Source organism: Anoplopoma fimbria, chromosome 5, assembly GCF_027596085.1.
Source record: "Anoplopoma fimbria isolate UVic2021 breed Golden Eagle Sablefish chromosome 5, Afim_UVic_2022, whole genome shotgun sequence".
Taxonomy (NCBI): Eukaryota; Metazoa; Chordata; class Actinopteri; order Perciformes; family Anoplopomatidae; genus Anoplopoma; species Anoplopoma fimbria.
In genome coordinates this window covers 18,728,049-18,741,418 of record NC_072453.1, presented here as the reverse complement: position 1 = coordinate 18,741,418, position 13,370 = coordinate 18,728,049, and the positions used below count along the sequence as shown (strand labels likewise).

The window sequence follows — 13,370 nt, the reverse complement described above, 5'->3', positions numbered from 1 at the left end:
GCCCGCCGAGGTGCTCCGCATCCGAAAGCTGGTGATGCAGCTGCTGCTTGATGAGCAGCTGGAGGTAATGTATTCACAAAGAAACAGCCAACGCTGGTTTGAAAGCGCCAACGCCCCTCTGCAGGGTTTAATGTCACAGGATTATAAATGGCCACTTATTGTCCCCTAGTTTCTCCTCACTAAATCTTAATCCCTCTTTTCGTTTCACGGTTATTGCTTAAAAATAAGCCTCTACCTCTCTGCTCAGCACTACATTTATTTAGCTGTTTTTCTGCCTCTCTCTTTATCTGCTATCAGGATGTTGGTGGAGCACTGTGGCCACGCTGCACTGCTTTGAGCTGCTCCTTATTTAAGCCATATAAAAATAACATCATAAATCAATATAATGCCCAATATATCATTTTGACTATTTACCTGTTAATTATTCATATGTATTTATTGAATGCAGTAGAATCAACTACTCGTGCACAGAACATGGTGAACATGGTGAACATGGTGAACATAGTGAACATGGTGAACATGGTGAACATGGTGAACATGGTGAACATAGTGAACATAGTGAACATGGTGAACATGGTGAACATGGTGAACATGGTGAACATGGTGAACATGGTGAACATGGTGAACATAGTGAACATGGTGAACATGGTGAACATAGTGAACATGGTGAACATGGTGAACATAGTGAACATGGTGAACATGAACATGGTGAACATAGTGAACATGGTGAACATGGTGAACATGGTGAACATGGTGAACATGGTGAACATGGTGAACATGGTGAACATGGTGAACATGGTGAACATGGTGAACATGGTGAACATAGTGAACATGGTGAACATAGTGAACATGGTGAACATGGTGAACATAGTGAACATGAACATGGTGAACATGGTGAACATGGTGAACATAGTGAACATGGTGAACATAGTGAACATGAACATGGTGAACATGGTGAACATGGTGAACATGGTGAACATGGTGAACATAGTGAACATGGTGAACATGGTGAACATGAACATGGTGAACATAGTGAACATGGTGAACATAGTGAACATGGTGAACATGGTGAACATGGTGAACATAGTGAACATGGTGAACATGGTGAACATGGTGAACATGGTGAACATGGTGAACATAGTGAACATGGTGAACATGGTGAACATGGTGAACATGGTGAACATGGTGAACATGGTGAACATGGTGAACATAGTGCATAGAACCTCTTCTGATATTCAGTTGCGTCATCTTTTGTGCAATAAATGTCCCGCTTTTAAAACCTTCTTTAACTTGTCTCTTTTTTTATTGATCGGGACGTAAAGGTAAAATCAATAAACATGAAGCTGGTTGTCTAACTTGCAATATTTAGTAAACTGTGTGAGTGTGCAGCTGCTCCGTGTGTCGTCTTTATGTCATTGTCTGTTTCGATATATCAGCCGTCACTCAGTGCGTATTCATCATTTATGCAAAGTGATGCAGGAAGGCGGTGATGTTCTGCAAGTGAATTTCACCTCAGCTCAACTCAGCATCCCTCCTCCCCCTCCTCCCCCTCCTCCCCCTTCTTTTCTCATCTCTGTCCCGTGTACCTCGCATCCCCCCCGATCTTCCTGCGCTCGCCTCTTTTGATAAATTGTGCATGCGTTTCTCGCCCTAAAACTGCCTCGTGCTCTCCTTTATTTGTCTGTCCTGATCTTCACAGGTCTCTTTTTTTTCTTTCTCTCTGGACGCTGTCCCTCCCTCCCCCCCCGTCCTCCCTCCCCCTGTAGGTGAGGGACATGGCAGGCACCACCCTCAGTGGTTTACTGCAGTGCCAGTTCTTCCCTCTGGACTCCAGTCTGCAGACACAGCTCCAGACGCTGAGTCAGACTCGCCTCCCCAAGGCCAGAGGAGAGCTGGCCTCCACACACACACACACACACACACACACACACACACACACACACACACACACACACACACACACACACACACACACACACACACACACACACACACACACACATTTAGGTGCACGTCACAATCATACAGTGAGGCAATCACAGTAATACTTGCCCTATTACCCTTTCTTATCCCAGGGGAAGTGTGAACCTTGAAATTCAAAGGCTCATTTTAACTCCCTATTGGTGTGTGTGTGTGTGTGTGTGTGTGTGTGTGTGTGTGTGTGTGTGTGTGTGTGTGTGTGTGTGTGTGTGTGTGTGTGTGTGTTTGCAGACTTAGTGCGGCGCCATGCCGGAGTGCTTGGCCTCAGTGCGTGCATCCTGTCGAGCCCCTACGATGTCCCAGACTGGATGCCTCAGATACTGATGGACCTGAGCAACCATCTCAACGACCCACAGCCTATAGAGGTACACACACACACACACACACATAGGTGTACACACACACACACACACACACACACACACACACACACACACACACACACAAACATGGAGCTGAACACAGTGTGAGCTGAAAGAATACAATTTCATTGTCCAATTGAGGAGAAAATTGTGTCTTTGGCCTTTGTTCAGGCATGAAGAAGACATACAATGTAATCCGTAATGCAGAGTTTGAATAAAACATGACACTGATCTGGAGCCAGTGATGATGATAATTTACCGCTTCTCCTGTTGCAAAATGAAAGAGATGAGAAAGAAAATACAAAGGATACAGTTAAGGATTATATTTAGGAGTCTGTTAAGAAAGCTTCTGAAAAGAATAATGTTCTATATAAGAATGGAATAATAAGAATATCATATCGTGGTTTCTTCAGACTAACTAATCCTCAGCTTAAATCAGGTTTGGTTGTCAGGTCACAGGCGTCCCCTTCCTTCCTTCCTTCCTTCCTTCCTTCCTTCCTTCCTTCCTTCCTTCCTTCCTTCCTTCCTTCCTTCCTTCCTTCCTTCCTTCCTTCCTTCCTTCCCTAAATCCTCCTCATTGTGTCTAAGGGCCCTGCTGTGAGATGAATGTCCTCCATGTTTTAGTTATGAATACATCCTTGGTTCTACTGATCCTCCGTTTAATTCTCTGTTTTTGTGTCCTTGTTGAGCCACGTTAACTTTTCCCTCCAAACTCGTTTCACTTTAAATAATTCCTACTTTGTGTATTTAAGTTGTTGTTAGATAAATGATCATCACCTCATTAGTTTTTAATACATGTAAACAATGCTGGAGACATTGTCAGCTGCTGTTAGTTTCTACACAGCAGGTTTCATCTGCAGATCAGCAGCGCCGTCGTTTCTCTGCTCAAAACAGGAACTATTTCCTCACAAGTCAGAGCCGGGCCTTGTTCTGGTTCCACTGCTGAACGTGAGCTCTGCTCTCGCTGTAACAACTCATGGTGGCTTTTATCAAAGGCTGTTTTCTGAATAACAAATCAGCATCCTCTTTACTGAAGGAGTTTACTGCAGTTTTAATGGAAACCTCCTCATTTTAGACAAACTCAACTCTTTAAAATGTGCATCTTTACTCCAGAGATGGAATATTATAGTTCTGCTTTGGTAAAAGAGCTCCACTCAATCTTTTAGGAGACACATATACTGTGAAAACATAAGAATTTGTGTTAGATTGTTGACTCCCTTCAAAAGGATTTTGAATAAGAAACCAGAATTATGTTTGCATGCATATGTTACTCAACAAAAGTCTGTTACATCTCACTTATCTAGTGATCAATGATCATTTAAGAACGTAATGTTGATTTATGACTTAACAATGAAATATAGTGGTGTATGAACAAACAACAATCAGTTTGGCAGTGTTCAAATTCACTACATTTCTCTCAAAGGTCTGAAAAACAAGGCATATATTATATATTCTCCAGTATCATAATGTTTAGAACTTGTTGAAATAATCACTTCAGTTTAAGTAGAAATACCTCAATGTAAAAATACTTTAAACAGTACTTTAGTAAAAGTAGTTAAAGTATCTAAAGGAAAAGGACCAGTAATACAGAAAAATCCCCTCCGTGGATGTTTTATTTTCATATATTATATCACGGATCATTATGAGTGTTGAGAGGAGTTTTTACTGCTTTGTACTCTCAAATCATCAATAATATACAAAGTAACTACAGTAGTAACTACAGTAGTAACTACAGTAGTACTACAGTAGTAACTACAGTAGTAACTACAGTAGTAACTACAGTAGTAACTACAGTAACTACAGTAGTTAGTAACAGTAGTAACTACAGTAGTAACTACAGTAACTACAGTAGTAACAGTAGTAACTACAGTAGTAACTACAGTAGTAACTACAGTTGTGGAATGAACCTTGCAGAGTAAATCTGCAGTATTTCCCTCAGACATGTGACTGTCTAAATATTTATTAGTCACCTCGTGGTGTTTGTCGGCCTGTGTGAGACGAGCGTAGACGTTTGTGTGTCATTGGTTCACAGTGATGCGTTTCCTCCCGTGGTGTTTGTTGTTCCCAGATGACGGTGAAGAAGACCCTGTCGGAGTTCAGACGCACTCACCACGATAACTGGCAGGAGCATCGGCAGAGCTTCACCGACGACCAGCTGCTGGTGCTCACAGACCTGCTGGTGTCGCCCTGTTACTACGCCTAGACCGCCGCCTGCACCCTGAAGACTGACGACCCCTCAGCAGCTCCTGGGCCCATCGTACTATCGTGTTATATTGATATATATTATATGATAATATTGATTGGAACTTTGCGTGCCAATGTTGGCCTTCAGGAAACCCGGCAGAAAAACAACCCTGAACAAAACGGTTATTAATATTTAACCTACTTGTTGTTTATTTTGTGTCCACTGTACTCCCCCGATAATCACCTTTAAGGGAATCTTTTGTTGCTGTTATAATATATTCAGCCACTCACTTACCAGAAACCTCTTTATCTTTTTGCATCACTACTCTCATTACAGTATTTCACTCTTATTTCTTTTAAAAAGATATTTAAAGAACACATAAAAAGTCAAAACTGTCCATTAATTCACCGAATTCAAGATAAACTTATATGACGATACAAATATTGATAGTACCAAATACTTCAACCTCTAGTAGTATCCTACAGTCACCATGTAGCCCAACACTTACACATCATATTATGTTTCTTATACTGTATCATATATATGAATTAATATGGATTAACATTGTGTAATTGATAAAATGTATATACACCTATAATAAGATGTATAAAATGCTGTAATATAATTTATGATATTCCTATTCTAGTTGTATTATATAATAGCTCAACACTGTTTGTTTCCTGTTGAATAAATTCACTGCATCATTTGTAAAATATGTTTTTTATTTAGAGTATGTAATAATGAGTGAGTCCATTGATGATGTGGAAAAGCTGCAGATTATCTGCATACATTCATACATCATCAATGTCAACAGCACATTATGATCTGCACAGAGAGAGTTCAGACATAGAAGAGATGTTTCTGCACCGACGGTTTTTAGTTACAAACCACAGCCGATAAACAAACGACTGAGAAGAAGTTAAATACAAACACGGATTAACACGGCGTTCAACGATGTTACAACGAGAGATCGAAGGCATTTAACAAAGACGGATCATTTGGTTTGAAAAGTGAGGAACTAAAAAAAAGGTGTTTGGAAATGATGACTTTACTAAACTAATATTCAAGTTTCGTTTTATAGATTAAAACAGTATGGTCAATTGTCTGACCTTGTTCTCCTTTTTAAAATAATTTAAATAAACTAAATCAGTCCAATAAAATCAAGAAGGCGGGGTAATCAAATGTTGGTTCCATCATGTTTTATTATATCCATGAGAGTCTTAAATCAAACTTCACTGGGTTCAAAATAAACCTGTTAATGTTATATTGGCCCAAATATTTCACCCAGTAGAACACACACAGCACAAGACCCACAACAGACCAAACGCACACGTGAATGTAGATTCATATTCACTCAGAATATATTTATTATCTCAAAACGTTCTTCATTTTCTCGGTTCTATATTGTACAGAGTGAATTGACGAGTTTGTCCAAAGCATATTTTGTGATCATTCAACACGTAGTTTGAATAACAGTACCTTTATGTATTTTAAGCAGCTTTCAATACATATTATTTGTTATGTGTTTTTCTGCACGGGACACACAACATGTTTTTTGTATCTAACAAACATCCTTGTTGTCTCCATTCTTACCTTAAACCCTGAGATTATTCTACAACTCCAGCCAGATATTAATCATTGATTACTTTTAATAGTTGTCTGATCACTATCAGCCTGTTTGAGTGTGTGAGTGTTTCTGCCCGCTGTGTAGTCGTTCCCTCACTAACGTTTCTAGAGAAAACAGGTGTGTGTCTGCGTCCTCAGGTAGAATTGTCCTCACAGCGTCAGCCAGCTGAAAAAGGTACTCCGTGTTTTGCCCGCTTGGACCGGTGGAGTCGACGATCTGGTTGGCTATCTCCTCCAGAGGGGCGGGGCCGAGGTAGTCCGGATTGTCCTGAGAGCCGATGTAGAGCAGCATTTGGCTGGGCGGGGGAGACAGTGGTGGACGGGGGTGAAAGGTCACCGTGATGACCTGATAGCCACCTTTTTCTCGGTAGTCAAGGTAACTCTTCACCTCCTGCTCCCGGCCCGTCGGCAGCTTGTAAGCGACGCCCCAGACGCAGCCCTTAAAGAGAGGGAACGAAAGAAACAGATCGCAGGATTACCTCCGGTTCTGACATTCTCTCTACTGACCAGCAGGGGGCGACTTATTTTGGTTGTAAAAACAAGTATGATTGCATTGAGGTCTGTGAGACCATAACCCTTTCTTCTCTCTTGATTTATTCCCTCAGTAAACATTGTAAACATGGTTTATGGTCTCAACCTCTAGTTCAGGTCATCTTCAATACAGCATGACCATCACTTAGTAAACCATGGTCCACTCAGAGTCAAACAGACCTTAAAGCAGGGTTGGATTTGGGAAGTGGCTACCTATTGATTAACAGGTCACTAATGCCACCAGAGCCGTAGCGGCGTCTCTACCTCACTCCTCTGTGGACCAAATATGGTCACTTCCTGTTCACTGGTTGCAAAAGTCCAAGATGACGATGGCCAAAAGCTGAACTCGAGTCCACAAACCAAAGGGTGACGTCATGACGACCACGTCCACTTCTGATATACAGTCTAAGAGGATTGCGAACTCAAAGGTGAATATTTGGTGATTTTCTTAATTTTCGATGGTGGTAAACTGAATATCTTTTGATATTTGACTGTTGGTTGGAAAAATATGAAGACATCAACTTATACTTGAGGAAACTGAGAAGCATTTCCTGACAATTCAAAGACCAAGTTATAACTGAATAACAAAGAAATGAATCTGCAGAATAATAAATAATGAAAACAATCTTTAGTTACATGTTTGTATTGACATAATGTTTATGATCACAAGCTGTAGACGATTCTGACCTCACAAGAAACAGTTTTTAGGTTCTCATCAGTCACCTCTGAATGCATGTTTCCTCCACACTTACCATGTTTCACTACATTACACACTATCTCTCCATCGCTCATCAACCGCAACAAATCACCTCTGATCCAAGGTCAGAACACAACGCCGTCCTTTGTTCTACTGTAGAAGATGGAATCTCCTTTCCTGAGCAGTAGAACGGCGCTCACCTTCACCTAGGTCAGCATGTGTCTTTGTCTCACATCATCCATGTGTCAATAAATAAAATATTCATAACACCGTGACAGTAAAAAAATAAAAACGGATGTACTTAATATATCTATTAAGATGACTTTAATCAACAAAATCTTGCTTTTCACGTAATTGCAAAGCTAGTTTATTGGCCTTTATGATACAAGGTTTCTATTAGTTATTCTCAATAAAAGAGTAATAAATAACAAGGTGACAAATTATGACCATCAGGTTGTAATTCTGTATATGAATAACATGAGATATCATTTGCTTTGTTTGCTTTTCCCCTTAACATAATTGTCTTTTAATAAAACCTCACATTCATAGAAACTATGTCAAATGTAATTAATATCATGAAGATTTATAACTTGTTTATTAGGACACCTACTTATTAAAAAAGACAAATCTTTATGAAAAGTTAGGTATTCAATGAAAGGGTGGATTGTTGTTTGTTAAAATGTTCCTTTTTGCATATTATGTGAAATTAAATCATATATTGCAGATACTGTGCACATATGTGACATATTACAAAGGAGAGAAGAAGTAGTGGATGATCACTAAATCTTTTATGGAGATTTAAATAAAAAAATAATAAAACCAATCGGCTGGAATGATAATTGGATTTATTGGTCGGTTGAGGGAAAATTGATCGATGACTATTTTGATAATCAATTCATCTTTCAGGTCATTTGTCAGTTCTAATGGTTCCAGCTTCTTAAACGTGAGTTTCCTGCTTCTCGTTATTCTAAACTGGGTTTTGGAGAGTTGGTTGGACAAAACAAGAAGACGTCACCTCGGGCTCTTACAAAGTAGGACGGGCATTCTTCTCCATTTTCTAGACACAACACTTAATCGAGAAAGTAATTGGCAAAGTAATAGACAGTGAAATGAATCGTTAGTTGCAGCTCTATTACAAAGTAATGTACGGCTCCATTAAGTTTAGGAATGTCTCACCTCCGGATCCTCCACCAGAGTCACCACCCGGCCCGGCTGTGAGGACAGACAGAGGAGAGAGCACCGTGAAACATCAGCAGGATTATGGAAAAAATAATAATATACACTATACACATGTCCACAAAACAGAGTAGCTTTACATGGAAAGGTTATAATACAAGCTACAGAAGCATGTACATAACGTTACACCCCCTATATGATAGTGATAAACGTAAATATTAAAGGGATAAACAATAAAAAGTCAAACAAAACAAATGCATAATGACTTCTGGGTCTAAACTAAATGGCAACTTTATAAAAATGTTGTTTGTTTTAGTAATTTAACACTTAAGATAGTAACAGAGTTACAACAGATTACAGGCCAAACCAGGTGATGTAAGATAAGATAAGATAATCCTTTATTAGTCCCGCAGCGGGGAAATAGAGAGGATAGTGCAAACAAGAGAGACATAGTAAAAAAAAGTATTATAAATAAGTAAACAAGTAATAAAAACAGGAAAGAATATTAAATAAGTAAAAAAAGTAAAACAAATCCACAATAACTAAAATATTGTATATAGAGACAGAATAATTATAGTATTGCGCAGTGTATTTATAGTGTACAGTGTATTTATAGTGTACAGTGTATTTATAGTGTACAGTGTATTTATAGTGTATTTACAGTGTATTTATAGTGTATTTATAGTGTACAGTGTATTTATAGTGTATTTATAGTGTATTTACAGTGTATTTACAGTGTATTTATAGTGTATTTACAGTGTATTTATAGTGTATTTACAGTGTATTTACAGTGTAGTGTATTTACAGAGTATTTATAGTGTATTTACAGTGTATTTACAGAGTATTTATAGTGTATTTACAGAGTATTTACAGTGTATTTACAGAGTATTTACAGTGTATTTACAGTGTATTTACAGTGTATTTAGTGTGTATTTACAGAGTATTTAGTGTGTATTTACAGAGTATTTACAGTGTATTTACAGTGTATTTACAGTGTATTTACAGAGTATTTACAGTGTATTTAGTGTGTATTTACAGAGTATTTACAGTGTATTTACAGTGTATTTACAGAGTATTTACAGTGTATTTACAGAGTATTTACAGTGTATTTACAGTGTATTTACAGTGTATTTACAGTGTATTTACAGTGTATTTACAGTGTATTTACAGAGTATTTACTGTGTATTTACAGAGTATTTATAGTGTATTTACAGAGTATTTACTGTGTATTTAGTGTGTATTTACAGAGTATTTACAGTGTATTTAGTGTGTATTTAGTGTGTATTTACAGTGTATTTAGTGTGTATTTAGTGTGTATTTACAGAGTATTTAGTGTGTATTAGTGTGTATTTAGTGTGTATTTACTGTGTATTTAGTGTGTATTTACTGTGTATTTAGTGTGTATTTACTGTGTATTTACTGTGTATTTAGTGTGTATTTACTGTGTATTTAGTGTGTATTTAGTGTGTATTTAGTGTGTATTTAGTGTGTATTAGTGTGTATTTACTGTGTATTAGTGTGTATTTACTGTGTATTTAGTGTGTATTAGTGTGTATTTAGTGTGTATTTAGTGTGTATTTAGTGTGTATTTACTGTGTATTTAGTGTGTATTTACTGTGTATTTAGTGTGTATTTAGTGTGTATTTACTGTGTATTAGTGTGTATTAGTGTGTATTTAGTGTGTATTTACTGTGTATTTACAGAGTATTTAGTGTGTATTAGTGTGTATTTACTGTGTATTAGTGTGTATTTACTGTGTATTTAGTGTGTATTAGTGTGTATTAGTGTGTATTAGTGTGTATTTACTGTGTATTAGTGTGTATTTAGTGTGTATTAGTGTGTATTTAGTGTGTATTTAGTGTGTATTTAGTGTGTATTTACTGTGTATTAGTGTGTATTTAGTGTGTATTAGTGTGTATTTACTGTGTATTGTGTATTAGTGTGTATTAGTGTGTATTTAGTGTGTATTAGTGTGTATTAGTGTGTATTAGTGTGTATTTAGTGTGTATTAGTGTGTATTTAGTGTGTATTAGTGTGTATTTACTGTGTATTAGTGTGTATTAGTGTGTATTTAGTGTGTATTAGTGTGTATTACTGTGTATTACTGTGTATTAGTGTGTATTACTGTGTATTAGTGTGTATTAGTGTGTATTAGTGTGTATTAGTGTGTATTTAGTGTGTATTTAGTGTTCTACTCTGTCTACAGACAGAGCTGCTGTTTCAAAGTCAACAGACAGTTAAACGTGTGTCGTCACTGGTGTCGTCACTGTGGTTACCTGTAGGTTACTACCTGTAGGTTACTACCTGTAGGTTACCTGTAGGTTACTACCTGTGGTTACCTGTAGGTTACCTGTAGGTTACTACCTGTAGGTTACCTGTGGTTACCTGTGGTTACTACCTGTGGTTACCTGTGGTTACTACCTGTGGTTACCTGTGGTTACCTGTAGGTTACTACCTGTAGGTTACTACCTGTAGGTTACTACCTGTGGTTACCTGTAGGTTACTACCTGTGGTTACCTGTAGGTTACTACCTGTAGGTTACTACCTGTAGGTTACTACCTGTAGGTTACTACCTGTAGGTTACTACCTGTGGTTACTACCTGTGGTTACTACGTGGTCACCTGTAGGTTACTACCTGTAGGTTACTACCTGTAGGTTACCTGTGGTAGGTTACTACCTGTGGTTACTACCTGTAGGTCACTACCTGTAGGTTACTACCTGTAGGGTTCACCTGTAGGTTACTACCTGTAGGTTACTACCTGTGGTTACCTGTAGGTTACTACCTGTAGGTTACTACCTGTAGGTTACTACCTGTAGGTTACTACCTGTGGTTACCTGTAGGGTTACCTGTGGTTACCTGCCCCCTCACGGCCCGGTGTGACTCACCTTGCCCGGCACGCCCCGGTGGTCGCTGCTGCCCTGCCAGAAGCGGCGGCTGAAGCCTCTGATGAAGCCGACCCGCTTCTCCTCGAACGGGAAGTCCACCTTCCAGATCAGAGAGCCGTACCCGAAGACCCACATGACGTCACGGCACACCTGCGCTGCGGACGGCGTGGTGACGGAACACGTGCACCTTTAAACCGACCCAGACCACGTCAACAGTAACACGTCATCCGAGTGACGTAGACATGTACTTCCGCTCAACGGAGTTTCAGAATAAAACAACCCCCGCTCACATTGCAGGTGTTCTGATCGCGTTGACAGCCACAGGTGTTCCCGGCAGGTGTTCACGACACGGTGGTGCTTCATGACAGTCTTTTCATGGTTTCACTCCATGTTGTACCACTGTGTTCATAGCTTTTAGGAACCTTTCACTTTTATTTTGAAGGCCATTCCCTTACATCACATTACATTACATTACATTACATTACATTACATTACATCACATTATACATTGCAGGTGTTCTGATCGCGTTGACAGCCACAGGTGTTCCCGGCAGGTGTTCACGACACGGTGGTGCTTCATGACAGTCTTTTCATGGTTTCACTCCATGTTGTACCACTGTGTTCATAGCTTTTAGGAACCTTTCACTTTTATTTTGAAGGCCATGCCTGATCCCTATCCCCTTCAGTGTAAACTACACCTGACCAGCTTTCACAAATAGTTTGTGTAACTTTATTAAATCAGCAAGTTGCCATGAAAAACTTTGAATATTCAAATTTGAGGAAAGAAAAATCCCAGAAAAATCCCAGAAACTGTGGAATATTGCTGCAGGTATAAAGAAATATAAAATTGTTGCACACATGTCGAAATGGAATTACATTTTTTAATGTTTGAATAAGGTTTATTCGGTAAAAAAATATATAATAATACAGATTTAGAAGTGGATGCTTCCAGGATTCACATCCAGTCACACATTAAGAATTTATAAATGTGTGTATGTGACCTTGTTCTCTTGTGGAAGAAAGGGAACTATGTTATTCTTTTTGGTGATTGATTAATGTGTTATTATAGATTACCTTTCACCTGTACCAGTTCATTCATTTTCAACGAATGTCCACCTGTGCTTCTGCTTTTGTTTAAACATGAACTGGGACAAAAACAAAAGAATCTGGGCTTCAGTCCTGACACCAGGTGGTGCTGAGTTTCTACTCAGTGTTTCAGTGTGTTCTCCCTCATAACATGCTCCTCATGTCTGCTGTGTGAGCACTGATTCAGAACCAAACAAAGTGGACAGCCACAGTCTGGCCTGTAACGTCTGCTCCATGTACAGCAGCTCAATCTTCTGCCCAGTCAGAAGCCAGTCAGCAAACATTTTATGTAACTTACCAGCGTTACGTTTGAAGGAGCAGATCCGTGGTTTTAACCCTCAACTGGGCTGAAAAATGCTGCTGAGGAGACATCTGCCATAAAGACAACCTCGTTCAAGACACCAAAGCAAAGCTGCTGCAGTGGTGCTGCTCACTAAAGGTCAGCTCTCAGGTGGGAATGTGTGTAAATCTGTGTGAAGCATACATTAAAAATAATGTCATAGCACTTCCCGTAATTTGAAGCAGTTAAAAGCAGCAGTTTCCAATAGTTCATGTTCCCTTCTGTGAAAATGATGATCCTCTAATACTTGCATAACTGTAACCCTCTACAGAGCTACACAGACGCGTACTTACAGGCTAAATCCTGCTCCAAACATCTTAAACCTCATGCACACATAACAGTTATCTCGTTTGTTTGTGGATCTCCACAGGAAGCTCACAACCTGTCCCGTGGGCTCACCTTATGCACTATTTGTCTATGACAGGAAGTCATTGGTGAGAAAATATTTCATTTAGTCTTTTTCTGGCATAAATTTTCATTTTGATGACAACAAAGACATTT

At 38.9% G+C, this 13,370-nt stretch overlaps 2 protein-coding genes across 2 annotated transcripts in view; one reads left to right on the top strand and one right to left on the bottom strand.

Moving 5' to 3' along the window:
• Positions 1–5,096, top strand: part of psme4b (proteasome activator subunit 4b) — a 37,209-nt gene extending 32,113 nt beyond the window's left edge. The window contains exons 45-48 of the mRNA XM_054598290.1: positions 1–64; positions 1,767–1,903; positions 2,198–2,345; positions 4,411–5,096. The exon at positions 1–64 is cut by the window's left edge and continues 92 nt beyond it. Coding sequence (XP_054454265.1) covers positions 1–64; positions 1,767–1,903; positions 2,198–2,345; positions 4,411–4,545 — 484 coding nt within the window. The 3' untranslated portion in view covers positions 4,546–5,096. The remainder of the gene's footprint in view (positions 65–1,766; positions 1,904–2,197; positions 2,346–4,410) is intronic.
• Positions 5,097–5,705: 609 nt separating this feature from the next.
• On the bottom strand, positions 5,706–11,669 carry chac2 (ChaC, cation transport regulator homolog 2 (E. coli)). The gene is made up of 3 exons (XM_054599207.1): positions 11,444–11,669; positions 8,558–8,593; positions 5,706–6,592 (listed from the first exon to the last, which is right to left on the bottom strand). Exons 1-3 carry the CDS (start codon positions 11,576–11,578, stop codon positions 6,197–6,199), a joined length of 567 nt encoding a protein of 188 aa, XP_054455182.1. The 5' UTR covers positions 11,579–11,669; the 3' UTR covers positions 5,706–6,196.
• Between the last annotated feature and the right edge of the window lie 1,701 nt (positions 11,670–13,370).